At 51.9% G+C, this 27310-nt stretch overlaps 1 protein-coding gene and 1 long non-coding RNA gene across 2 annotated transcripts; one reads left to right on the top strand and one right to left on the bottom strand.

The window, feature by feature from the left end:
- Positions 1–1439: 1439 nt before the first annotated feature.
- On the bottom strand, positions 1440–4100 carry LOC125156514 (uncharacterized). The gene is made up of 3 exons (XR_007148651.1): positions 4007–4100; positions 2445–3074; positions 1440–2085 (listed from the first exon to the last, which is right to left on the bottom strand). It is a non-coding gene; the product is annotated as an uncharacterized LOC125156514 (long non-coding RNA).
- Positions 4101–9786: 5686 nt separating this feature from the next.
- TLX3 (T cell leukemia homeobox 3) lies at positions 9787–12099 on the top strand. Its single transcript, XM_047842263.1, has 3 exons — positions 9787–10348; positions 10703–10946; positions 11889–12099. Exons 1-3 carry the CDS (start codon positions 9787–9789, stop codon positions 12097–12099), a joined length of 1017 nt encoding a protein of 338 aa, XP_047698219.1.
- Positions 12100–27310: the final 15211 nt, after the last annotated feature.

Genomic DNA, 27310 nt, shown 5'->3' with positions numbered 1-27310 from the left:
AAGGTTGGCCTTACTGGTGAAGAAGAAGTAAATCCACAGGCTCCTGTGATAATCACGTTTCCCAGACTAGTGTTTCTTAAAACCTTTCTTGGTACTTGAGTTTAGCAACAGGCTTGTCACATAAAAGCAAAATCACCCAAGGTTATCTCAAAATGTTTTCCTTCTCTGTGTGAACCCAGGAAATCAGGGAAATGTGTGTTACAGATAGGGTTACTTCTGGTATTTAATGAGTAAGTAGGCCTTAGCCTTATGCTATATTTCTTTAGTACTGGGAAATGTAATTTTCCCTGAGAAGGCAAACTCTAAACTTTATGAAACATCAACTATCTGTGCAAGTCCGACTTGAGGATGTCTGTTTCTCAGGGGCTTATTACTGCATATTCGTCTCACAAAAGTGCTTCATAGAAGGTCTGTCCCACTCTGACACTTCTTTCTTTTATTATTTTTTTTATGTTTGTTTAGATTTGAGAGAGAAAGAGTGTGAGCAGGGGAAGGGCAGAGAGAAAGGAAGACACAGAATCCGAAGCAGGCTCCAGGCTCTGAGTTGTCAGCACAGAGCCAGACGTGGGGCTTGAACCCACGAACCATGAGATCATGACCTGAGCCGAAGTCAGATGTGTAAATGACTGAGCCGCCCAGGCACACCCCCCCCCCCCCCCGCCCCGGACACTTCTTTACAAAAGTTGGACCTGAAAGCACCACACCATCTGCACTGAAATGCTCCCAAGAAAATAACAATGCACACTTGCTTTTCTTGGCCGCACTGCCAAAGGTCACCTGGTGGTTTCACATCAGCCAGGGAAGGCACCATCAGCCTTGGCCTTGGAGAGCCGCTCCCACAGGAGGACTTGTCAGGCCTGCCCCGACGGCCAACCTCAGCCTGCTCTTGGTGGGGATTTACAGCGCGCCTCGAGGCGGCACACAGGCTGAGATCAGACATAGCAAATACTTAACAGAACATCTGCCATGCCCCTTCCGTGTGTGATCGCCCTTGGTCCTCACAAGCCCTGTGAAGGCAGACGGCATTACTCTCACCCTTCAGATAAGGAAAGTTCGGCTCATAGGTGGTACATAGCTTACACAGGTCACACAGGCGAGATCTGAACCCATCTCTCTCACCTCAAAGCAATTCCTGCTTTCTTCCAAGAAGACCTGGATTTAAGAATGATGAGCTGAGGGGCACCTGGGTGGCTCAGTCGGTTGAGCATCCAACTCTTGATTTCCGCTCGGGTCATGATCTCACAGTTCGTGGGATCCAGCCCCACACTGGGCTCTGTGTTGACAGCATGGAACCTGCTTGGGATTCTCTCTCTCCCTCTGCCCCTCCCTACCTCTCTCCTTCTCTCTCTTCCTCCCTCCCAAATAAACAAAAATAAATACTTCTTTTTAAAAAAAAAGAATGGTGAGTTGAAACCAGTTAATATTTACATCCACTTTCATGTGTGTTTCTGAACTCTGTTGCTACAGAACAAATTACCCCAAACTGTATTGGCTTAGAACAACAGTGGTTATCTCACAGTTTCTGGGGGTCAGAAATCTGTACGTAGCTGGATCCTCCGCTTAAGGGTCCCTCACAGACTGCCATCCACATTGTTGGGCTGTGGTCATCCCAGGACTCAACTGGGGAAGGATCTGCTTCCACACTCACTCATGGTGAGGAGTCAGTTCCTCGCAGATTGGTGATCGGAGAGCCTCAGTGCCTTGCCGAATGGGCCTCTCCATAGGGCGGCGCACAGCATGGCGTCTTGGCTTCATCAAGAGCGAGCAGAAGAGCAAAGAGACATTGCCGCAGTCTGGAAGTCCAGCCTCTTAGCTCATCTCAGAAGGGGCATCCCATCACTTTTGCTGTATTCCCTTGGAAGAAAATCGCTAGGCCCAGACCGCACCCAAGGGGAGGGGTTACCCAAGGGCCTGAATACCAGGAGGCAGGGATCTACGGACGCCATTTTCAAAGCTGCTTGCCACAGCTCTCTTAACCAGGCTTTACTGGAGAGGTTAATTAAGTGTGGCTACAGGTTTCTCCCTTGAAACCTGGAAAGGAATCTTGATTTTCTTTGGCGGGTGAATGAAGTTCCATTCTGTGCCCTAAGGAAGAAAAGATGGTAGGGAAGCTGGCATGTTTCCGGAGCACATTATACTGCGCACTCACCCCACTACTGAAGCTGTTTGAGAACTGTGCCCCCACCCACAGCCTGCCCTGAAGACTCCTGGGGAAACAGTTCTCGGGAGGGACACCTTATGCCGGCGATAAATCAAGCGTTCAAGGGCACACCCACACTTGTGGAATCTACACAAAGGAGAACTAGTTGGATCTGTTATGTACTCGAACGAGGTCACAGGTGTATGTAAATCACATTCAGCAACAGGAAGAAATAAACGGTGCAGGCAGGTCTCCGGGGTCAGAGTGAGGGTGAAGTGGGAGGTGCAGGCCAGTGCTGGCTCACCTCATTCTCCCGGGGAGGCCGCTGTGCAGACAAGCATCGTTCGTGCAGTGGCATCAGGGCGGGGTCTACATCTAGCCAACTGCTCCAGTTGATAACTCAAGCAAGAAACGGTGTGAAGGTGTTTTGACTTTGCTCGATGGTTGCCTTCCACACTGACTTAAGAACCTGACCCTGAGAAAGCTGTATCCTGCTTATATTCCAGATGTTTCCATTTTTCTGTGTTTGCCATTCAGCCTTCTCTAGGATGCGGGGGCGGGGGGATGAGAGCGCATGAGTCCCTGTGCCACGTGATGATCCCAGCTGCCCAGAAGAGCCCTCTTGGCCCCCCAGACTCACTTCCACTGGCCCTGCCAACCTAGAAGCGCCACTAGATTGCGGTACTGAAGGTCTCTTTCAGCATGCAAAACAGGCCTGGCATATAGCCATCAGCTGAGACCCTTGAGGATTAGTTAGCCACCAATAGAGAGCTGGGCATGAGAACAAGGAATAGGATAGTCTGGATGAGAGAAACTGGGGAAAGTGAAAAATCTGGCAGATGGGAACCCTATCTAGATGGAGGTCAGTCCAGCAGTTTGGCGGTGGTAGCCTCTGGGAGAACTCAGCTCCTTACAGTGACGTGGGAGAGAGCACCTGGAGAGGAGAGTAAGGTGAGTAGAAAGGGAGAAAGTAACAGTTTCAAGGCAAAAATTAATGACAAGGACATTTATTATTGAGCAGCCACTGAGCGTTGCAAATACCTATCCCATTCAAATTAATGTTTCCCAATAAGAATATCAAGTAAGTAATATTATCCCCATTTTAGAGATGAGAAAACTGAGACTAAATGACCCTCCCCAGGCCACATAGCTAACAAGTGGACAAGCCGGGTCAAAATCAGGTCAGCCTGGGGCGCCTGGGCTGTTAAGTCAGTTAAGTGTGCGACTTGATTTCAGCTCAGATCACAAACCCAGACTCTTGGGATTGAGCCTGCTTAAGCTTCTTCTATCTCTCCCTCTCCCCGATTCACATTCTCTGTGATAAAAAATCAGATCAGCCTGACTCCAGAACTCATGTCTCTTATCCTTTATAATCCCTTAAACTGGGTGCTTCACCACCAGACTTCAGGGCCAGTGGATGGGGAGGTGGGCCTGGAACCCTCCAGGAGCCCCAAATGGAGCTGGACACTCTCAAAGAAAGGCCAGTCCAACACCTGGCTGGGTTCCTTGCATGCTGCGTCCATGGGTTCCGCCACCGATTCACCCTCCTCCCTGAACTTTATAAAATCGTTCTTGAGACTTTTTAATGTTTTATTGAGGTGCAAGTTTACGATGACAGCAAACCTTTCAAACTACAGCAAGAGTAACCTGCCTCCTTGGCATATTAAAAAATAATGGTAGTGTCGGTTTTTACGTCCCATAGTTTGGATTGCTGATAAGAGCGCTTCCTTGACAAGATTCTTTTTGAGGTTTACAGAAAGCGTAATAAAATATGTAAGTTACATTTCCACAAACAAAAGCTATAACATAAGTTATTTATAAGCGTGAGATACAACAGTATCACGATAAATAAACCATAAAGGGTACCTGCAACATCCATCTTAATGTAATTTGCCCAACCAAAGTGTTGAAACGAAGTCAAATTTAGTAGAGAAATCTGTCGGGAAGAGAGGAAAGTTGTAGAACACAAAAGGGAGAAAATGGCTGATGGGTGGTGGAGGGAAACGAGGGCATGGGGTCAGTTTAGGGGGTATCCAGATGGCCCTCACGTGTGGCTGCCCTCCGTGCCTAATCTCACTCCCCCGCGCCCGTGTGCACTGACCAGTCCCTCTCTCCTTGCACTCGGCCATCTGTACCTGGTCCCTGCTCACACACCCCTCCGCATCCGCCCAGCCCTCTCCCTTCCTGTCTCACACCCTCTGTCTTAACCCCCAGCCCCATGGCCAGCTTCTTGATGTGGCTGCCAGCCTTCCTGCTGCAAGGCCAGGGCCCCGGTGGGACTCGGCACAAAGATCCTGGAAATCATTCATTCACTCATTCATTCGCCTACCACAGATAAAACAAAGTATGAGACAAAGTCCCTGCCTTCAGAGAGCTGGCGAACAGGATAAATAAGATGGGTTTCAAAGGCAACGAATGTAAGGATGAAAATAAACAGGGATGGGGCGCCTGGGTGGCTCAGTCGGCTGAGCGACCGACTTCGGCTCAGGTCATGATCTCACGGTTTGTGAGTTTGAGCCCCGCGATGGGCTTTGTGCTGACAGCTCGGAGCCTGAAGCCTGCTTCAGATTCTGTGTCTCCCTCTCTCTCTGCCTCTCCCCCGATCATGCTCTGTCTCTCTGTGTCTCAAAAATAAATAAACATTAAAAAAAAAAGTTTAATAAAAAAAAAAAGAAACAGGGATAGAGAGTGACAGGGGAGAGGGGGCTACTTTGGAGGATGGGCAGAGAGCCATAACTGACCTGCATTTTCAAAGATGCCTCGGGCAGAGCTGGGGGAAGTGAATGCCGAACCCGCATATGCACACAATCCCAGATGCACTTGGATCCCTTTTCCCATCCCTTCATCTGACCTTGCTGTGTGCTCCTCAGGTTAGTACCACAAACTTGTGATGCGGATCCTCCAGCGGGCCCAGCCCCAACACATGGAATAAAATGCTGTCGATATTGTTGTGTCCCGAAGGAGCTCTCCGACTAGCAGAAGGGACAGAAAGGAGCCCCACCATGGCCAGTCCTCATGCCTCTGCTTCCGGGCACCTTCACCCAGCTCCTCCACTAATCTTCCCTGCCCCCTCAGTCCTTACTACCTGCTCCCAGAGTAGAAATGGGAGAATGAGGTAAAGGGGAAAGCATGGGCTCTGGGGGCAAGATAGTCCTGGGTTCAAATCCCAACTCCAGCCTTCTCAGCTGCATACCCCTGGGCGAGAGATTCACATCCCTCAACCAACTGTCCTTTGAGTCTCGTGACTGGTGCTGGGGGGCACAAAGACCACACAGTACCAGCTGGCCTTTGCCTTCCTCCAGCTGGCAGAGTCGAGAAGGCCTTGCAGGCTTCCTCAGGAAGGCCCCTCCCTAGTCTTTCCCATCATGGGGAGGCAGCAACAAAGAGTTCAAACTGCCTTACTCCCACTAACAGATGGGCAAACTGAGCCCCAAAGTTGGGACACGGTCCAGAAAATTTGAACAGGTGCTCAGTACATATGTGTTGAATAGATGAATGAATGAGCGGATCAATTTGGGCAGGCGTCTTTAGAGCCTTCCATCCCGAGAACTGCAAGGGCCCCCAGAGACTTCCAACTGGGGTGTGCGAACAAAGAGTGGAAGGTGGACAGGTAAGCAACCTGTGACATGGTTATGTGTGCCAAATTGTGTGTGTGTGTGTGTGTGTGTGTGTGTGTGTGTGTCTTTGTCTATGGAAGTAGTCCATAACATTTTCATCAACCTTTCAAATAGGATTGCTGACCCAAATATATTTAAGAGCCCTGATTCAATCTCTACCCCCATTTCATAGATAGGGAAATTGAGTCCAATTCACCCAAGAAATAAGCGGCAGAACGAGACTGGACTAACTTGGCCTCCTGAACATCGGCAGTTGGGAATCCCAACATCCTGTCCTCCAGCCCTGAAGCCACCCCTCTCTCCTGGATGTCTCCCAGCAAGCCCCCCACCAGTCCACCGGTCCTCCCAACTTCTCCAAGGGGAAGAAGAGACAGTGCATTGCACTCAGAAATCTTTCTGGCCCCCACAACCCCAGTTCTTAGAATTTTCATCGTCTAATCTCTCTTCTTGGGCATGTGCATATGTGTCTGTCATTGTTCAACTGATAGCAGGCAAGAAGGGACAGCATAAATTTATAATCTCAGGAACACCAACTACGCATCAAAACATATTTGGGCAAAAGGTGCTTAGAGGTAAATTTATGACCTTTTATATATTTCTTAAAAAAAAAAACAAGAAACGTTGATAAAAAACATTAACTAGATTTTCACCTCAACAAAGAAGAAAAAGTTAATGAAAATAAATCAAAACATTCCTCAAAGACATGACATAAAAAAGAAGATAAGGATATAAAAGGCTTCTCTTTAAGACCAGTAAAATAGACAAACCTTTGGCAAATATGATAAGAGAAGACACAACTGAGAAACACTGAGAGTGGAGAGCAGAGGATGTTAGCTCAGATTCACATGAGAGTTTCCAATTATGGAAGAATCTTCCCACAACATTGTTACAACGAATTTGAGAACTTGGATGAAATGGACAATATTCTGGGCACTGGCTTCCGAATGTGAGTATGCATCAGAATCACCTGGAGGGCTTGTTAAAGCAGATTGCCTAGCCCTACCCTGGAGTTTCCGATTCAGGAGGTCTGGGCTGGGGTCCAAGAATCTGCAATTCTAACAAATTCCCAGGTGCTGCTGCTGCTTCTGGTCCAGGCACACATTTTGAGAACCCCTGTCCCAGGGACTGCTATCTGCCCCATTTACTCCCCTTCCTCAGCTGGCTAACCTCTCTGCTCTGTCTGGACTGGGAAAGAGGGGGGTTGCTATCAGTGGCCTACTGCTGGATGACCACAAAACTAGGCACCTCAGAAAGCTGGGACCCAGGTGGCGAGGCAGAATTCTGCCCCTGCCTTGCACTGCTGTTTTCACCTGGATGGGCTCTTTGAATCCCATGACATCGGTATTGTTGCTTTACTAGATGAGGAACTGACGTGCAAAAAGGGTGAATTCCCCAAGCCCACAGCTGGGAAACAGAGGTTCTTAAGCACTGGGCCAGTCACCATGCCCTGGGGGCAGTGTGGGCCACATCACCCACTTCCCTTTAATTCTTTTTTTTTTTTTAACTTTTTTTAATGTTTATTTATTTTTGAGACAGAGTGCAAGCAGGGAAGAGCAGAGAGAGAGGGAGACACAAAATCGGAAGCAGGCTCCAGGATCCAAGCTGTCAGCACAGAGCCCAACACGGGCTCGAACCCACGAACGAACGGGGAGATCATGACCCCAGCGGAAGTCGAACGCTTAGCCGTGAGCCACCCAGGCGCCCCTAATTCTATGCCCACATACCTGTGTGGGGTGGGCCTTGTTATCCCAATTTAACAAAGCCAGGAAGTGGGGAGGACAGTCCTGGAACCCTGGGCTTTGGATGCCAGAAGGGAAATGGAGCAGGCGAGGTGACTCCCTAGCCCTGGAGAAGGGGGGCTGTGAGCTGCATGAACTCTCTGACCTGAAGTTCCCTCATCAGGTAAAAAATGGGATCAATAACAGCCTTCCCTCACAGGGTGGTTGGGAGAAATAAGTAAATGCCCACCCCCTGCCCGGCACACACTACGTTCTCCACCTACAGCAGCTCTACTGTTGTCGTTAAAGTTATTATTATATAATCCAGTTCCTCACAGGCATGTCCACAGACCTTATCTCATTTACTTCTCACGGCCACCCTGGGGGTAGCTATTACCCTTCCTATTTTACAAATAAGGAAAATGAGGCTCCAGGAGGGGCAATGAGGGGCCAAACAGTCCCCAAACCACTGGTGGCAGAGCCTGAAATAGAAGCAGGAGGCCCCCAGTATGGAGTCAGTGTTCCATTTGAAGATTCTTGGATTTCCAAGGAAAGAGGGCTTGTCCTGCCCCAGGCACCCTGCCCTCCTCACCGGTGCCTCACTTGCCAGTGGCCTCATTCTCTCCACCCAGCAAGAGCCAGCGACTAGCCCAAGGTCACTCAGCGGGCGGTGAGCTGACTCAGGAACCCAGGCCTTAAGACTGCAGATCTTGAAACCTGTGAGCTACTGGGGGTAGATTATTAGGAAGAACCCCCAACATGCTGCCTCCCACCTTTCCTGGTCCTCTAAGACTGACCCTGCAGATAGACAAATAACATTTTTCTGTTCAAGATACTGAGCCTCTGCAAATAACCTAAAACTGCAAACAGATAAACAAGAACCATCAGAATAATACGTCAACCATCATGTTGGGGGTGGGAGTGGGAGAGCAGCCACAGCCCCTCAGTGCCTACTATGTGCCAGGCCCTAAGCCCTACCTACCTTCTCTCAATATCTCACGCAAGACTTACGACAATTCCGCAATGCACGCGTGGCCCATTTTATAAACGAGAAAACCAAGCCCAAAGATATGAAGTCACTTGCCCAAGGTCACTCTTCTGGCCAACCGCCTATCAGAGCTCTCACCACGTCCGCAAGACAGGGAGAGCGAGAGGGGCCTGGCCAGGGGTGCAGCAGTCAGTTTGCACCTAACGATTTTAGAATTCGCGAGTAGAAAACGATTCTGTATGTCTCCTCCAGGGGAGACAGCTGAGGCTGGCGCTGGGGGTGACCTCCCGGCGTAGGTCCTGTCCTGTCCACGGTGCCCTTCGACCCGCCTTGACAGTCCCCGAGAGCGTGAGCGGAGCAGGGAGGGAGCGGTTCAACGCTCAGGCTGGCCGGGAGCGGGAGGGGCTCGCAGCCCCCGTTACCCAAAGAAATCCCGGTCTTTACTCTAAAGATGAACAGCCTCTGCGCCTTGCCTCTCGGGCACCCCTGATCCCCACACCTGCCGTGCCACGGGCGGGTCCCCACGCGCGACCATAGTCCCGTCCATCCTGCAACGAATTTCGAGGGGCTGGATCCCCGCTCCCCACCGGGGGACCCTGGGTCCCTAGACCAGCTGGGCCAGGCACGCGTGGGCTTAGGGGAGTCACACCTCGGTCCGCCTGGCGGGAGCCGGCGACTGTCTCCAAAGTGGCCCGAGCGGGGGCGAATTCTCCCCACGCGGGTCGGCGTCCTCGGGAGCGCGGAACACGCGGCGGGCTCCCCTCACGCAGCGCGCTGGGAGCGCGGAGCTCGTGCGGGGTAGTGCGCTCCTTTCGTTGCTCCCGCGGCGGTGGAGAGTCCAAGACGCTTCCGCGGATTCCACAGGGTCATTCCGGACTTGCCACTCCATTGCAATGGAGAGGATTCGCATGGTTTGGTTTTTGCCCAGATGACAAAATTTGGAAGAAAACGAAACCCCCCTCAGCAAGAGGCAATTTCACCGGCAGAGCGCCCTGGCCCGCCCCGCGCTGCGGCCGGGGAAGCGGCCCCGGCCGGGAGGAGCGGGGAGCGTCTGCTAATTGCAGCTTCGTTAGATTTCGGGTTTGGGAGGCTGCGGTTCGGGCGCTAATATCCGCCGCCCATTATCCCGGCTAATAAATTTGACCTATTGTTCGTTTGTTAAAATGATGTCACCTTGGAACAGTCCCTAAGCTCCTATTTCCATGAATTAGGCCTTTATTGAAAGCCGGGAGCCAATGGGAGGAGAGAGGCTTGTTGATCGCAGCCAATGGCTGCGGCGGGAGAGGAATTAGCAGCGGAAACTCCAGGTTCGGTTCAAGAAAGATGACACAGAGCCTGTCGGGCCCGCGCACTCTTGGCAAAGTTTCAGTGCAACGAGAGGCGCCGGGCGCTCCATGGCCGCGCCGTAACAGGGACCCAGCCGCCTCCCCGCCCAGCCCAGCCCAGCCCTTCCGCCCGCCCAGGATGGAGGCGCCCGCCAGCGCGCAGACCCCGCACCCGCACGAGCCCATCAGCTTCGGCATCGACCAGATCCTCAACAGCCCGGACCAGGACAGCGCACCGGCCCCGCGGGGCCCCGACGGCGCCAGCTACCTGGGAGGGCCCCCCGGGGGCCGTCCGGGCGCCACATACCCGTCTCTGCCCGCCTCCTTTGCCGGCCTCGGCGCGCCCTTCGAGGACCCGGGATCTTACAGTGTCAACCTGAGCCTGGCGCCCGCCGGAGTGATCCGAGTGCCAGCGCACAGGCCGCTGCCCGGGGCCGTGCCACCGCCTCTGCCTAGCGCGCTGCCCGCCATGCCCTCCGTGCCCACGGTCTCCAGCCTGGGCGGCCTCAATTTTCCCTGGATGGAGAGCAGCCGCCGCTTCGTGAAAGACCGCTTCACAGGTGAGCAGGGCGAGCGAACAAGCGCCGGGCCTTGGCCCTCCCGGGGCCAGAGGCGCCGCGCCCAAGGTGCTCCACTCCGGGAAACGATTCCGGAGGCCCAAGCGCGACGGAGGCCTCAGCGCCGGGGGCCCCGGGCTACCGTAGGGGGAGGAAAATCAGGGAGTTTCGGGGAAATAAGCCTACGCCCAGGGGAAGAGGGGAGTATCTCCCAACCGGCTTGGTGCCGCTGGGGACGCGGGGGACCAACGAAATAGCGGAGCACCCTGCGCCCAACCGGGCGGCACGGGGTCCGCGTGGGGCCTGAACGGCAGTCGAGCCGGGCTGGGCTTAAGGGTGCCTCGTGTGTCTCCGCAGCGGCGGCGGCGCTCACGCCCTTCACCGTGACCCGGCGCATCGGCCACCCCTACCAGAACAGGACACCGCCCAAGCGTAAGAAGCCGCGCACGTCCTTTTCTCGGGTGCAGATCTGCGAGCTGGAAAAGCGCTTCCACCGCCAGAAGTACCTGGCCTCCGCCGAGAGGGCGGCGCTCGCCAAGTCCCTCAAAATGACGGATGCGCAGGTCAAGACCTGGTTCCAAAACCGGAGGACCAAATGGCGGTGAGAGAGGCCCGGCTCAGCCCGTCTTGCACCCGCCCTTCACCTTGCCCCGCGCCGCAGCCTCGCGCTCTCCCCATTCTGTGCTACCCGCTACCCGCCCTCCCAGGGCTGCGCCTTCCCACTCCTTCCCAAATTTTATCTCCCTTGTCTCCTTCCCGCCGGCCTGTGTTTCTCTCCCCACTCTCTCGCGCCTCGGCTTCTCCTCCATTCCCATCCCTGTATCGCTCTCGTGCGCCTCTCCAACTCTCCGTGTTTTCTTCCGCTTCTGCAGCCGCTCAGTTTCCTCTCACCTGCACCTTCACCAGCATCCACCCCACCCCCCACCCTGGGGTCTCTCGCACTCTCCTTCTCCCTCCCACCAGCCCTCTCGGATCTCCGACAGTCCGCGCGGGCTCCGTGTTCCCCCTGTGGCTCCCCATCCTGACTCCAGCCCCGTTTTTATCCGATCCCTATTTCCATACAACCCGTGAACGGCGAAGCGATCGCGTTTTGGAAGAGAGGTTCGAGAAGGGCCTGGGAGAACTGGATGAGGCTGACCTGGCCCAGGAACACCGTGCGGGCAGTGCAGAGCCAGCCCTCCCACCCGCGAACCCTAGCGTCCCGACTGCCCGCAGGGCTGAGTCAGTTACACGCATGCCCTGCCCTTGTTGTCCCGCAAAAGAAACATCTTTGTTGTTGGCGAAGCCACAATACGCGGACGTGCAGGTGGGCGGCGGGCGGAGTCCCCTCCCCACGACCGCCCGGCACACAACAAAAACAAACGATGCCAACCCACTCCCCGGACGCGCGGGCCTCGGGCGCACAGCGCCAGCAGGGGTGCAGACGGGTCCTGCGCCTCGAGGCTCCCGGCTGGCCTCCGCTCCCGGGAGGGCTGGGGCCCCGCCGGCGGCCCCGCAGTGCCGGGTGCATGACGGTGCTGTCCCTCTCCCTCCCCCGGTGCAGGCGGCAGACGGCGGAGGAGCGGGAGGCGGAGCGGCAGCAGGCGAGCCGGCTCATGCTGCAGCTGCAACACGACGCCTTCCAAAAGAGCCTCAACGACTCCATCCAGCCCGACCCTCTCTGTCTGCACAACTCGTCGCTGTTTGCTCTGCAGAATCTGCAGCCCTGGGAGGAGGACAGCTCCAAGGTCCCCGCCGTCACTTCTCTGGTGTGAGCCACGGATCGCCAAGGATCGCCAAGGATCGCCGCCCCCACCCGGCGGGGCGCCCCGGGCCCCCAGCCGGGCTGGGGGGACCCGAGGCCGAGAGGGACAGGGGCCTCCGAGCTCCAGTAGGCCCCGGGGCGCGGCCGCATCCCCGCCGGCCGCGGAGGGGGGCTGGGCCCGGGCTCCGCGCGGCTGCACAATCCGAGCCCCCGCCCCGCGCCCAGTCCCGCCCCAGGCCCGGGCCTGACAAAGAAAGCGCCTTACGTTTCTCCGCCCCTCGCCCGCACCCCCCCGGGCCGGGCGCCTGTATTATACTTTGTACTTTTGCCCAAACGTGTAAATAATAAAAGTTTTGGCTTTTTTCTTTAGAAACCGGCCACCTGCTTCCCCCGCGGGGGCCGCTAGAGGAGGGGCGGCCGACCAGGTGGCTGGGGGGAGCGCCAGGGCTGGGGCACCCTGCGTTTAGGCTGGGTCCACTCCTCTCCTTTTCCGTTCCTTTTATTTAAGTCGTTTTATTTAATAAAAAAGTTAGCTATTTCACTTAACGCCGCTTTTATTTCGTTTTCGTTCCAATAATGCTCCGCGAGGCCGGCCCTGCGCCCCACCCCTTCGGCGGTAGAGGCCGAGCCGCAGTGTGCGGGGGCGCATCCACATCTCCAAGCTTCGTCGGTTTTCGCCTCAGCTGCGACCCCGGCCCCGGGCCCCGCGGAGGATCCGCGGTGCAGGTCAGTGCGTGCCGGCCGCCGGCAGTTTGGGTGCCGGCGGTGTAGGGCGGACGTGGGAAGGGCACTCTAGGCCCAGAGGTCGCAGGCCCGCGCCAGGCAGGGTTGGGGATGACAGGCCCCGGGTGGGCCAACAGTTAGGTCGTCAGTGGCCAGACCCACCTAGGAGGTGAGAGGCCCCGTGGCCTCGAACTTCTAAGAACTCGAAGCCCTCACCCCCGTGCCCACTGTCCTCTTTTTCCAGTGAGGCCTCGGGTCTTGGGCGGACCCAAGGACTGGCTATGGGGGATCTGGGCGCACTGTGGGCGGGCCGTGGGCACAGAATCCGCGCGCTTCCTGGTCTCCAAACGCTGGGCGTCTGAGGAGTAAGTGCGGGGCACAAATTCAGAACACCTGCACCCTTTTGGGTTGCGTGGGACCACAGGTGGAGCGTGGCGTCATGTGACGTCACCGCACCCGGGCGGCGTCACTGCACACGAGAGGGGCGGGGCGCCCAGAACGCCGGGAACACCAAGCCCAGGTGTGAAAGCAGCCAGGCCCAGTTCACCCAGCTTTACCTCCGGTCGGAAGCTGGGAATTTCTGGATCACGCGCTGGGCGTTAGGTGGTCCCTTCCAACAAGACACACGGTCGAAGCGTTCGTGAACATTTCCTCTTGCTCCCTGATTTTTTTTCCTCCCTTTTATTAGGTCTTTTAAATTTTTTCTTATGTCTGGCCTCTCCACTTCTTTCTCTACGATGTTCTCTATTTTCTATTCTATTCATTACTCTTGGTCTCTGTGTTCCTAGGACTTTTGCTTTTCCTTTACAGTTTTTTGCTTTCCTGTATAATTCGTTTACTGTTGCTTTTAGTTTTTCCAACTCTTTCTTTGTCGTCTCTTCCCCCCTCTCCATTTCAGACTCTCCCGTCCATCCTCTCTCTCTCTCTCTCCCCCCCCCTCCCCCTCTCGGTTTCTTTTTCACCTGTCTTCCTCCTTCCCTCTTCTTGTCCTTTTTGCTTTCCCCTTCTGGTCTCAGAATCTCTTTGCTTCTGTCTTTCTCTCGGTCACTGGCTCCTCGTCTCCTTCGTGCCCTCCTCCCGGCCCAGCTCCCATTAGCTTCCTGAGGCTACCAGTTCTGGGGCTGTCCCTCGGGCGCTGTGACAGCCTCACCCGCTTCATCACGCCGCTTCCCTCCGGACCAAGCGCCGCCCCGCGGGGCTCGCGTGTTTGGGCGCCTTCGCAGGACGCGGGCTGCGGGATTCTGTACACTGGCGGGGCTCGAGAGAGAGGGGCCGGGTAGTCTGAGAAACACCTCTGCGGCTCCCATCATTGCTGCCTTCGCCTCCACCTCCAAGCCTTGCCCGGAATCCGGGTCGCTGGTGACTTACAGACACACCCAGAGAGAGACTAGAGGGACTCAGACCTTCAGGTCCCTTCCCTTGGTGTTTCCCTGAAATGCTTCTAAGATTTTTCTCCGCTAAAAAGCATGATGGACGCCCCCATCGGGATGGGAACGTGGGCTATCCGGCCGGGGACTTGAGCATCTAAGAACGACCTTCTTTACCTCTGCCGGCCAAGCGGCCCCTTCCTTAGAGACTGGCGTCCCCTTCCGGTTTCCCTCACTTTTAATCTTTTTCTTTATAATAAGTCTTAGTGGTTTTGTTTCTCTAAAGTATTTTTGTTTTGCCAGGCTAACCCTTGAATCTTGGGCCTTTTCGGGGCACACACACACGTCTTTTTCTTTCCCTCTGGTACCTTGCTTTGAGCAAAAGGTCTCTGACCCAGAGGCTCACCTGGGGTCGGCGTTCAGACAAGCCCCAGGGATGGGCACCTAGTCTTGCTTCGGCTCTCAGGGACATCAGTTTTTTCCTCTCCGTGTGCTTCTGGGGCTTGCATCCTCTCTGAGCGCTTGCCCCCAACCAAACCTTCCCCAGCCAGAGACTGACTGACTAGGAGTCCCTCTGAGTTAGGGTGCTGAGCCCACTGGTGTGGGGCTGGTTGGGGACTGTGGCTCGCTCACGCCCACCCAGAGCAGTGTGGGCGCCCCCAAAGGGAAGGATAGATTGCTAAGCTGGCAAGGGTGTTTAGTGCCTAACCCCCTCCTACGGACGTGCAAAGCCTGGAGGTTATTTCCACTGTGGCTGCGCGGGACTGGAGCCCCTTGACGCCCTGTTAAGAGCTCCCACTCCTCACGGCCCTCCCGGGCAGAGTCTGGGCGCACACATATCCAGATCAGTCAGGCGCCCTTAAGGTTGAGTGTAGGGGAAAGAGAATCCAGAGTAGGCTGGGAAGCCCACATGAACGGTTCCTTGGCGATCTGCTCCCAAATTTAAGACCCACCTGTGCCCAAGGAAGCAACAGAGGCTCCAAAGGCAGCGGGTGCCTGTGGATGTCCAGCCCCACCGGCGGAGGGAATTAAGGACGAGAAGCAGCAGGCCTCTGCGTGAAGGCTGAAGACTTGGACTCGCTGCCCTTCCCCGTGCTCGGTTCAAGTGTCTCTAAAGCCACACCCATTTTACAGATGCTGCACTGGGAGGCACGAGGCAGCTTGTCGGCCTGCGCAGACTGTTAGTGCGCGCGAGCGCTCTCCTCGTGCTCTGGTTTCGGGGGGCACACCCGCAGGCAGGGATGCCTGCGCCCCAAGCCAAGAGGGGCGAGGCTGCCGGTCCAGAGGCTAGGAGTTAGGCTGTGCTCAACTATCCCCGGGAGGCCCCAAAGCCAGTAGAGTCTGGGGGGACACGGCAGATCACAAGAACAGACAGACACTAGCTCTGGGGCTACCCTCTCGCGTCCCTCAAGTGGAAACGATTCCCCTGCAGCAAAAACCTGTACAGCACCGGCCAGGGACAGCAAGCTTTGCATGCAGTGTGATTTACCATGACCCACACATTTCTGCGGGGTGTGGATGCTCCGCATCACTTTGCCGTTGGAAAAACGAAGCCTCAAAGAAGTTCAGAAATTAGTTCTGGGGCGCGCGGCTGCCGCGGACCCCTCGCTCTCTTTTCCCCAAACCAAGCACTCTAATACTTGAGAGGAAAGGGATACTTAGCCTAGTGAAGGCTGGGGAGGCGGCCTACGGGACACCTGCAGCCAGCCGGACACGAGGCCGGGGGTTATCAGTGGAGCTAAAGGACCTTCCCGCCCGGGCTGGACTGGGCGCGTTCCAAGGGCGCCCAGCGCCTCTGGCCTCCCCAGGCTTGTGCATATTTGCCCTCCCAGCAGGAGCGGAAAGACTTAGCTTCGGCCGCTCCCAGCTCCTTGGTGAGACTCCGGAGGCCCCACTGCGCCCCTGGGCCGGGCAACTTTTCGTGGCCTGCCGGGGCCTGCGGCGCTTCTCGAAAACCTGCGGCCGAAGAACGCGGCCTTGTGCAGGCCGGGCCGACCGCCGGCTGAGCCTTTTCGGCGGCCGAGGCCGGTGCTGCAGCGGGCGGCGAGCGTCTGTTCTGCCGCGGTCTGGCGAGGCGCTCCGGGTTAGGGGCCTCAGAACAGGGCCTCCGATCTTCCGCCGAGACCGCGAGACCCCAGATCCGGCCTAGGTTGCTACCGCACTGAAGGTTCCTGGGAACCTTGGCCGGAATCTCAACCTCGGCCTCCGCAACTGAAACGCAGAGCCGCGGCGTGGTGCAGGCGCCTGCACTCTGTAGTGAAGGTTTCTTAACACCCAAGGCGGGTTTCCTAATGCGAAACCCGCCGGTAGCGGCGAGGCCGCACATTTCCAAGCATCCGCTCGGGTTTGAGCATCTCCTCTCAGCGATGCCGTCCCAGTCGCACAATTTCTTGTGGGTCAGAAACTTGCAAATTCCTCGCGGAATTTCGACAGTGATCGGTGCCTTCCCCCATGCCACCCAACGGGTAGCTGGATGAAGTTCTTCACTCAGCTCCGCCACTCCCTTTCTGTGTGGCCCTGAGCGAGTGGCTTTGCCTCTCGGCGCTTTGGTTTCCGCATGTGTAAAATTAGGGCTATCTAGTCATTAAGGACTCTTCCAGGGGAAATAAAAACCCGTGGCTTATGGTACAGCTGATTATCAGCTTATTATGAGAATAAAAACATTTTAAAATGTATTTATAGGTCAGAAATCTAATTAAACGCCTCCTAAAAAATGTAGGTGTTTAATTGGAGGTGTCGCCCTTTGAGAAGAAAGGGCAGGAATAGGGTAGTGTCCCCCAGTGGGGCCATTCCTCCTGCCATCACTAAAGGTGGAGTCGTTGTTAGAGAAGTCATTCCCGAATTGGGGCCTGGCTTGATCGGGTTAGACGCGTCAGTATCCTCGTGTTACCTTGAGATCAGTGGCCATATCTGACGCTCACTTTAGTTGAAATGATCCAATAAAGTTAATCTCTTAAGTGTCAGACCGGCTGCCAATTAATGAGTTAGTTATTAGAACCCTCTGATATGCTCCCAGTTGGTGTGGAGAGGAGGTGGGGTGGAAGAAGAAAAAAACGTGTTTGAACAGAATATTTATTTGATCGGAGGTTTTTACACCTTCCAACAACCCGTTCATTGAGCCCCCAGAACAGTCCTGTGTTCCCATCCTACAAATAAGGAAATTGGGGAGCAGAAAAGTCAGGAGACTCACCCAGGTTCACCTCGCGCTGGAACTCGGCTCTGGACTGAAACGCCTGGCCGCCTGCGGGACTGGCTGTATCTCGCCACTGGCCACACATGGCATTTCAACCCGCCACGGGGTCATTAGAGAGACTTGTGCTGACCCAGACTCCCCTGATGTTAAAGAAGCCGGCCCCAGCTCTGGCCCGCTACCTGGAATGTATTGGCTTCGCTATCAAGCCTTCTTGATCGATGGATTTATCCACGACGCGCTGAAACTCCGGAAGGCCCGGAACCTGCGACGGCCAGCCGAGCGTTCTTTGCCTCCTTCATCCCCAACCCAGGAACAATTCACTCCTTCCTCCTAGCAGAGATGCAGCCTGCAGGAAAATACGGAGTGCTCCAGGAAAAGACCCAATCCTCTCGCTAAGGTCTGCCTTCCTGGGTACTAATAAGACCCGCTGAGCCCCTGGGACTGGAGAAGGAGGTGTGGGCTCAGAGGGGCACCCTCGAATATCCAGTGTGCTAAACAGCGCACTTTCGCAAATGCTGTCTCGGTTGCCACAGCCGGCACACTTTTGTTCCTAGGAAGTAATGGGACTGGGGGGGGGGGGGGGCGGGTAGGGAGAGCAGAGAGGAAACCCAACTCCAGGAAGAATCAGGGAGAGGGCTCTGGGAGGGGTCGCCTTTATTAATGACTATAGTTTCAAGTTCATTGTCAGAGGGGGCAGCTCGGGACACTCTGAACAGGGATGGGCCCTACACCTAGTCCCCAACTCCTGGAGTCCCCTCAGAGCTACAGCCACCTGTACTCTCCCATGGTGGATCCCAAGCCCAGGCTGAGAGGGCCTAGCAGCTTCCATCTGATGGAACATCTGCACAATCTCTGGAGTCTATCCCCATCTACCTCCAGAAGGCACTTCTTTATAAGGACCCTAGGAGATAGGTACTACTGCAATCTCCATTTTACAGATGAGGAAACTGAGACTGTGTGGAGTAACACAGCATCCCTAAGTCCCATGATGCCAGGACTTTAACCCTTATGGACTGAGTCCAGCTCATTGGCTTTTACCCAAAAACGTCCCTCAAACCTCCTTGTTATTAAAGCCAATGTCTTCATGACTGCCAGAGGGAATTCTGACCGCCTTGAAAATCATCATCCCTAAACAACTTCAGATACAAACCAGAATATTCTGGGTTGTGTTTGCAAGAGGACTGTAAACTGCTATTGCTGTTTTGAGCCACCTAAAGTTGGTTGAAAGGCACTGAAGGGAAGACCCTTCCACCTTAGGGAATCCCTAAGGGATTCAGGCGTCTTCCACTGCCCTCTCCCCAAGCCCAGGCTAACTAACAGTTTCTAATGAACCCCCCATGGGTGCTAATGAGCCATGATGCAGCCCTCAGCTGCTAGACCCTGAGGACTTCTGGTCAAGGAAGAGAGGTAGCATGTGCAGGAGACAAACCACACGTGTGCCTGTACCGAATCTACCAAAGTGCCCACAGCATGTATGGAGCTTTAACTGGACTGGGTTAAAGTCCCAGTTTTACCACTCACCAGCTGTGTGGCCTTGGACAAGTAACCTTGCCTCTCTGAGCTTCAGTGTCCTAGTTAGTCTGTACTTTGTAAGGATAGATCTTCCTCGCAAGGTTGTTTGAGGATTAAGTGACATAATCCATCGAGCATTTCACCAGGAGCCTGATGCACGATAGGCACTGTGGTACATTTACTATACTTATTATCAGTGGTAGATGAATTTTCACAAGATAAATTGTTCTTGCTCTCCTCCCAGAGAGAAAGCAAACTCAGAGAAGACAAGTCACTTGCTCAGGGTCAGACATTAAGTGATGGAGCTAGAATTCAAACCAAGTTATGTCTGAGTGTAGAGCCCTGACTCACCCAGTCTGTGCAATATCTCCCCAATGCAGAATCTTCTAGACGGTTGAAAATCTAGATTATTCTAAGTAAGAGTAACCAGCTTCTCTGCTGTATTCTGGGGTTTCTGTTTACTTGGGTTGCTGATGTTGGGCACACTGTGACTGCTCAGTCCATGTTTATTAAATAACAACGTTAAGTAGCATTTCCAGAACATCTACTGTGGGCCAGGCTGTGGACTAAGCATTTTACACAAGTGATCTCATTTAACTGTTAAAACAAACCTAGAACGTAGATCCCATTTTGATGACAAGAAATTTGAGTTTGGGGGTGTCGAATAACTTACCAATGTCCAACAGAAGGTGGATTGGAATCCAGATGTTCAGCCTCCACAGAGGGGAGAAACCCAATATGTGCTGAGTGCCTACCGTGTGTTAAGCACCGTGCTCAGTACATCACATGTATTTTCTCACTTGATCCTCACAATAATCTTATAAAACAGTTTTGAAACCCCATTTTACAGATGAGAAAACTAAGGCTCAGTGACTTTGACATGCACTTGTCCAAGGTCACATAGCTCTCTGACTACAGCGGTTCTCTATCTACTAGCCCAGGATGCTCTACTCTGTTTCAGAAGCCGAAGTTTTCGGCCAAAGTTGGAATGCTCTATGGAGATGGGACAGCCATGGTTATGGAAGGTGTAGTTTTCACACGAAACATGAAAAGCCTCGTGGCTTTTCCCACAAAGCGGCCAGGCAAACTTGCTGTTTCCTGGGCTCTCTCTGAAGGAGGGAGTGTCAGTGATATATTGTGAGCAGACAGTGATGAAGCATCTGGAGGTAAGATGAACATAAATAGATAAGCTGGGGTTGGGGTGGACAAAAGGCCTGCAGGCCTGCTCTCTGCCTGCAACTACACAGCAAAGAGCCTTGCTGGGAGCTGCCCTCATTGCCTTCATCTTCTCCTCTCCCCTCTCTTTGCCTCCTTCCCCGCTGCATTATTGAAGTCTACCCCCACCTACTCCAGAAGGAGCTGCTTCTGAGGAAGACCCTAGGCCCCTTTATAACTTCCTGTTCAAAAGCAGGGAAGAGGGCATCTGTGTTCCTCGATATGGCATCCAAGAATTAAAGATCAAGCAAGGCGGATTGTTTTGTTTTTTCCTCAAATTCATCAGGTGACAAGCAGAAGACCTTCAGCCTAGAGTTACTAAGTCCTGAAGGTCAAAGTCTGGGCTGACGTCTTGGATTTGTTTCTTCCACGTCAGCCAGGTTTTGCCCACCTTGCCATGCTCCGTCCCAGACAAGCTTCTCCTGGGCCCCATAAGGCTCAGCACGCCGGGCACTTAGTAGGTGGTTCAGTGAGTCCTGGCGACCTTCCCACCCACAGCTTGAGCTGCTCTGCTTGAGCTGAGTGGCAGCCAGCAGCCCCACCCTCTCGGGCTGTGCTTGGTAAGCAGAGGTCAGAGTCTGAGGCTTCTCTGCAGGAAGGGCACCATGAAGAGAAAGTTGAACCTGCACTTTATATGGTTTAAAAATGATTTGTCAATGGCAACAATTTACAAAAATATATTTCTGTTGCAGCATCTCCCAATCGCTGGGATTTATGGCTTCATCTCGTGGATCTGAAAGCACACCACATGCTTTGGCAAATGGGAAAATGTATGAACAATTTGTTGGCTTTTTTTTTTTTATCAAGTTTCCCCAAATATGTAAACTCTGAGAGCGCCTTATCCTTTTTAAATGATCATTCATTTGTCTCCAGACTCTATCTTTTGGCACAATTTATTACTCTCTATTTCAAAAAACTTAAATGCATTTTGCATATTAGCGCGTAACTCTTGTTCCTGTCTCCTCAGTTGTGGAAAGGGCTGGATTGCTTTTATAAAGAAAAAAATGGCTAATAAAATTGGCCTCAGCACCATTGCTCTGCAATTCTTATGAACAGTAAAGTGGTACTTACCGTCATTGATGTTAAAAGCTATTTCTAAATTATGGTGCCATTTATTATCTCTAGTGTCCAAAGTAAGTTTAAATGATGCTTATAATTCATGTTTTACCAAATTTCCTTTTCCCCCCGAGGATACCTCTGATTAACTTATGCACATTAAAGCGCTTTTTAAATTCTTCTTTTATTGCCATTATGCTCTGAAAATCTCAGCGATTCTCAAAAATGGGTAATAAACTTGAGATAAAATGCTGCAGTTTTAGATCAATGCTGACATATCACTGTGGTGATTTCTACAGAGCTAAAGTGATAATGCTTCATATTTACGGAATATATACTAGGTTATTACTACAGTATTACCATTTTGTTCTAAGATGAAATGAGTAATTTACCAATTTATTAAACTGTTACATTTAAGTATTGCTTAGGACATTACCACCCCAATCTGTTTACTTAGCTTGAAGAGTTACCATTAAGATACCCTGTTTATTTAGGTAAAATTTGTAATCATCATGCCTTCCATTAACCAACTTATTTTTCTGCAAGGCTAATTGTCTGGAAATGAGTTTCTTCTTATTTACTGTGCTACATTCTGCTTAGCTGGCTAAAAACGTCACCCCAGCAAGAAGTGCTAGGGAAATTAATAATACATACAGAGAACAGTTTTAATTAGTATAATACCAAATGTTAATAAAAGATTTATGACGCCGTTAAAAAGTTCTAACAGAAAAGATCTTAACAGCTTCAGGCTCGATTTGTCAGGAGAGGACGACCCTCTTGTGGGAGGCCAGGTTTGGGTGATTTCTCAGGCGCTGCGGGGCTCCCGGGAGCTCTGGCTGGAGGTGAGAGGCTTTGCCTTTAGAAGACGTTTGCGGGGAGCGGAATAAAATGAGCGTTGAACGCCAGTTCTAACTTGAAAGACACCAAGTTTTCTGCAAAGTAGGAGAGGAGTAAGGGCCAGCCCGGAGCCCCCTAGAGACATTTCCTGGGGCACCATTGTCTTTGGTGAACTGGGACTAGGACAGTGAGAGAGGGGGAAGCTGTTAGCTCAAAAGCTATGGGGAAGATGGATCAAGGTGGAACTAGGAAAAGGATGAATGTTATTCACCGAGTATTATGTGCCATGTGCTTATAGACATCTACACTTGGCAGAAGACAGCTGGCCCGTTCCTCATTTTTCGCAGGAAGTGAAGCCTTTCTAAGGGTAAGGCCCTTGCCCCAGGTTATGCAGCTGGGGAGCAGAGCCAAATTTGAACCCAGGTCAGTGGAAACTTCACAGCGCTGACTCCTGCCGGGCGAAGCAAACAACCCCATTATTCCTCTGCACCTTTGTGCACCTGATGTCAGTTAAATGGGCATCCAGACAAGCAAGTGGATACTCCCATTTTCATCTGGGTGAGCTGGTGCCTGCTCATCCTTGCTCTGTCCTCTTGGCCCCAGAGGGACGACACTCTTTCTTTCCGTGTCCATCGTCCCTACCGTGACACGACAGCAGGGGCCATTCCTTACCTTCTTTACATCCTCTGTGCCTGGCATAAAATAAGCTTTTTAAAAAGATTTAGGGGCTCCTGGGTAGCTCAGTCAGTTAAGCCTTCGGCTTCGGCTCAGGTCATGATCTCTCGGTTCATGACTTCAAACCCTGCATCAGACTCTGTGCCTACAGCTTGGCACCTGGATCCTGCTTGGATTCTGTCTCCCTCTCTTTCTGTTCCTCCCCTGCTCTCATTCTCTCTCTCTCCCAAAAATAAAGAATAAATTTTTTTTTTTTTTTAAGATTTAAGGGACCAGCGAAAAAATGAAGTGAGAAGGAGAGAGGACTACAACTTCCATTTGTAGTGTTCAGGAGAAATACTGACCCTAGATAAATATATTTTGTTGGATTGTAGAAAGTCACCCCCCCTCCCCGCCACCAACCCCACACAACCCTGGCTGGAGTGTAAGAGGCTATTATCAGTGCCCTCTTTTCTAGCCCCTGAGGGCCTGGTCTAGGAGAAGCGGGAATCCCTTGTAGGGTTCTTTCCTAGCGTGCATAATAAAAAGTTGATCCAGCCTGTTACTTTCCTAACATTCTTTCCAATTTGAGAACTCCACCATGATAAGGCACTTGCAGGCCAATGATTCTTTTATCTTACTCTTGGATAAAAGAGAAGAACAAAAAACAAAACTAACAAAAGTTCTTGGACACAAGTTCTCCGGGATCTGTTGAAAGACAGCCTAGGCTCCTTCAAGAAAAAGACACAACGTCTGAGACCAGTGCCAATGTCTGAGGCTCCCCTGAATCCCTGGTTCTTCCCAGCTGTTCCCTCTGCAATGGGGTTTTTGTCCTTCAGTGGATGAGTGGATAAACAAATTGTGGTCTGTGCTCACAATGGAATATTATGCAGATGATTAAAAGGAAGGAAGTATCCATACATCCGACAACCCAGATGAACCTCCAAAACATTCTGCTAAGTGAAAGAAGTCAGGCAAAATGTCTCATATTGTATGATTCTATTTATATGAAATGTCCAGACAAGGTAAATCCATAGAGACAGAAGAGAGATGGGTGGTTGTCAGGGGCGGGGGGAGGGGAGAATTATCAGTGATTACTTAGTGGGTTCGGAGTGTCTCTCTGGGGGGATGAAAAAGTTCCAAAACTAGAGAGGTGGTGGTTTCACCACATTGCGAATACACTCAACGCCACGGTGAACTGTACACATTAAAAGAGTTAATTAAATGTCATGTGAATTTCACCTCAACTTTTTTTAAAAAGACATTTTAGGAATACTAGCATAAATGTCCAAAGCTACATGTACCTGCTTGTTCATCACAGCAGTGGCTGTAAGAAAGGAAACCTTGGAATAACCATATGTCCATCGTGTAGAGATCGGTCACATAAAATAAAATCATTCATACTATGGAATGAAAGGCAACCATCAAAAGAATGGGAGAGAGATTGATAACTACTGACATGGAAAGATGTCCACAATGCATTATTAAGTAAAACAATCTAGTTGCAAAATCATATGTATATGACACCCCATTAAAAAAACATGCTTGCAGGTGTACCTTATATGGGCACATTACCAAAGGCTGAAAGGATTTGCTCAGGTTACTGCTGAGAAAAGAATGCTGGAGTGGGGGGAGGCTTTCACTTTTTACGGTATCACATGGTCATTTGCAAAAACTTAAAGATAAATATGTTTTGAATTCATTCAAAAGTTATGATAATGTCTAAGATGTGGAAAAGTAGTGAGTAAAAAAAAAAAATGGCCCATAGTGCTGCCACCAGAGCCTTTTTTTTTTTTTAGTTTATATGGCTCCAAGTTATTTTTTTTTTTAACACATAGGACACCAAGATTTAAAAAAAAACAAAAAAATGATGAAACATGAAAAAGGTAAGGCATCAAAAGATGAACTGTGAGACTAAGCAGGGCCTGACTTAGCCTTTGTCTTAAGCTGGGTACCATGCCTTGAAAATTATAAGAACTCACTAAGGTCTCATACCCCAATTTTTTTTTAAGATTTAAAAATTGCCTGCATTTTCCTACAATTTTCAGAATCTAGCATGGGTACATTGAACCTAAAACATTCATAAGATAAAATGACTATTACATGTGCAAAGTGTGAGAACACTTTTTAACTAAGCAACTTTGGAGGATGAATGCCCAGGGAAACCTTCTTATCTCAATTACTGGGATGCTTCAGAAGGTATTTTTACCCTAAATGATTTGGAAATTATCTCTAATCTTTCACTTTGTTTTGACTAGCTCTGCAGACTGATTTGAGTTCAGAGGGGTATCAGTTACTTCAACTAAATATTCTTTGAAATCCATTATGCCAGCTCATGACAATTCTTTTTCCAATGGCTTTTCTCAAACAGCCAATATTTAAATTTCTGCTGTTTTATCCCTTTTCAAAACATAGCATTCTTAGAATCTGGAGAATAGAATCAAAATGGTGGGTGGACCTCAGTGTTTGTGTGTTTCTGCCTCTGTGTGTGTGTGTGGGGGTGTGGTATACATGTACTATAACGGCCCCCATGTCAAATTGGAGACAAAGACAGAGCTAATTTTTCTCTCTTATTTTCAGTGTATTGTTTTCTGTGGGCTCTAAATAATTGATAAGGAGGTCCCTTTCCATAATTAAAATGGATGCCCCTACACATCAACACCAATAGCTTTTCCAGTAATGAGTGAATTTAGATACATGTTAGGTCTGGGCTACGTTTACTCCCCCAGGATGAGTTGCATTGCGGAGCGTGCAGGGTGGGGACAGGGCACTGGTGGGAAACACAAGGCCAGTTTCAGTGCAGATGACAAGAAGGCAGAAAGGACAGAAGCCTTGGAGATTACCCGCAGAGAAATCCCTGCCTGGCCCCAAGGTCACCTTGGACAAGTAGGTGAGTCAGGTGCAGAAAGGCAACGTTAGGGCAGGAAGTTTGAAAATGTACTTGGTGTCAGTTGTAATCTGTTTGGTTTCCTTTGTCTTTTTTCCAACCCCTAATGCCCTCCCCATCTTTCACCTTGTTTGTGACGTCCCGTGTTAGTCCTGTTTCTTGATCAAAACCTGCTGCTGAAATCTTCCCTGGCAAGAGAGGGGGGTCAGTAGAACCCTTCCACGTGTGGTTACCATCTTACAAATATCAAAGTCGGTTTCTTCACCTCTGGGTTCGACAGACTCCCCCCTCCTCCCCCACTAAGGACCCTACCCTGTGGCTGGTGCTAAAGACATTACAATAAGAGGCTGCTTGTCCCAGAGGAACTCACACAGGGGGTGGGCAGGCAGATGTCTACCAATGGGGCGCTGGGGGGGGGGGGGGAGGTGTGAGGACTCGGCACAGAGGGACATGGAGGAGAAACGCGGAAGGGGTCTGTCTCCGGGGTTTGGGTTAACTGTGCAGGTGAGGCTGACTCAGTGGGAAAGCTGCGCAAGAATAGGGGGTGAACAAGGTGGCAGGACAGCACATGAAAAATATGGAGACAACTGGGAGTGGAAGGGACCACGCATGGGGGCTGAATTCCTCGTCTAGGAGCTGGGACAGCAATCCGTGTGTGCGGAGGCATGGAAGGACTTTATGCAAAGGTGTGTGTGGTGGCGGTGGGGTGTTGAACTTCAGGGAAGTCCCTCTGGTGGCCAAGGGGGATGTGGGCCTGGAGGGGAGGCTAGAAGCAGGACTAAAGGTTCAGGCTGTGAAAGAGGGGCTCCCAGAAGGGTGAGGGAAGACGGCCCTGGGCTCCAGAAACCTCCTCCAAAGGGAGACAGCTCTGAGGAGCGAGAGTAGAGGTGTGGCAGGCCTAAGTGACAGAGACCAGGGGACTGCACAGGATGATTTGCAGTCCAGACCTCCCTGTGACGCTCCAGTCACCTGTGACAGGGAGGCAGGGGTGGGAACGAGGCCAGGCACGTACAAATCCCAGCATCCTGCCTGGTAGCTCTGTGCCCTGGGGCAAGTTACTTCCCCACTCTGCAGCACAGTGGGCTGATTATCTTCTGGAGGTGGAATCGGCCATTCTGCAAATACTCTTGTAGAGAAGCCCACCCACAGGCACACTGACGCAGAGCCCTGAGTGCAAGAGCTGAGGGTGGCCTGGGTCCAGGTGGGGTGAGGGTGGGGGGGCGGTTCATCGCGGAGCTCTCCTCATTAAGAACTTTGAACAAGGAAAGAGAAAGCCAGTCTGCACACTCATTTCCAAGCAGCCTCTTGACAAGCAGAAAAAAAAAAAAAAAGGCGGCAGCGTGTCGGTTCTGGCAGAAATTCCCGAGACCACAGATGCATTTGCCCGCCTGCCCCGCTGTTCTCTCTGTCTGTCTCCCTCTGGCCTCCTTCATACGGTCTTGGCTCTGATACCGCCAGCTGACTCCAGAGAGGCGACAGGCAACTCAGAGCTGATAGCCATCAGGGAAGGAGCCCGTAGATAACTCCGGAAAAGAACTTGAATGGTCCCAAGTTCTCAGCTCCTAGAACAAACAGGGCTGATGCCGATCCAAACTTTGAAAAGACTTTTTTAAAAACAGCCTTGCCGACATGTTCGAGTTGCATGACTGCTTACTTGATTCATTTAAAAAATGCTCAGTGATCAAAGGTCCCTTGGAAGATTTTTCCAATGGAAACAAAGCGATCACCATTGAAATAGAATTTCAGCATCCAATCCTTCCTTTAAGGATAAAGACAA

This window comes from Prionailurus viverrinus, chromosome A1 (assembly GCF_022837055.1).
Source record: "Prionailurus viverrinus isolate Anna chromosome A1, UM_Priviv_1.0, whole genome shotgun sequence".
NCBI lineage: Eukaryota > Metazoa > Chordata > Mammalia > Carnivora > Felidae > Prionailurus > Prionailurus viverrinus.
Note: the sequence above shows the minus strand (reverse complement) of the source record. Positions and strands in the feature narration are given on the sequence as shown.

Bases quoted from the DNA above. Each gene is read 5' to 3' on its own strand.
- TLX3 (XM_047842263.1), top strand. From the start codon at position 9,787: ATGACACAGAGCCTGTCGGGCCCGCGCACTCTTGGCAAAGTTTCAGTG. The intron at 10,349-10,702 runs GTGAGCAGGGCG...GTGTCTCCGCAG, and splicing joins CGTGAAAGACCGCTTCACAG to CGGCGGCGGCGCTCACGCCC. The intron at 10,947-11,888 runs GTGAGAGAGGCC...CCCCCGGTGCAG, and splicing joins AACCGGAGGACCAAATGGCG to GCGGCAGACGGCGGAGGAGC.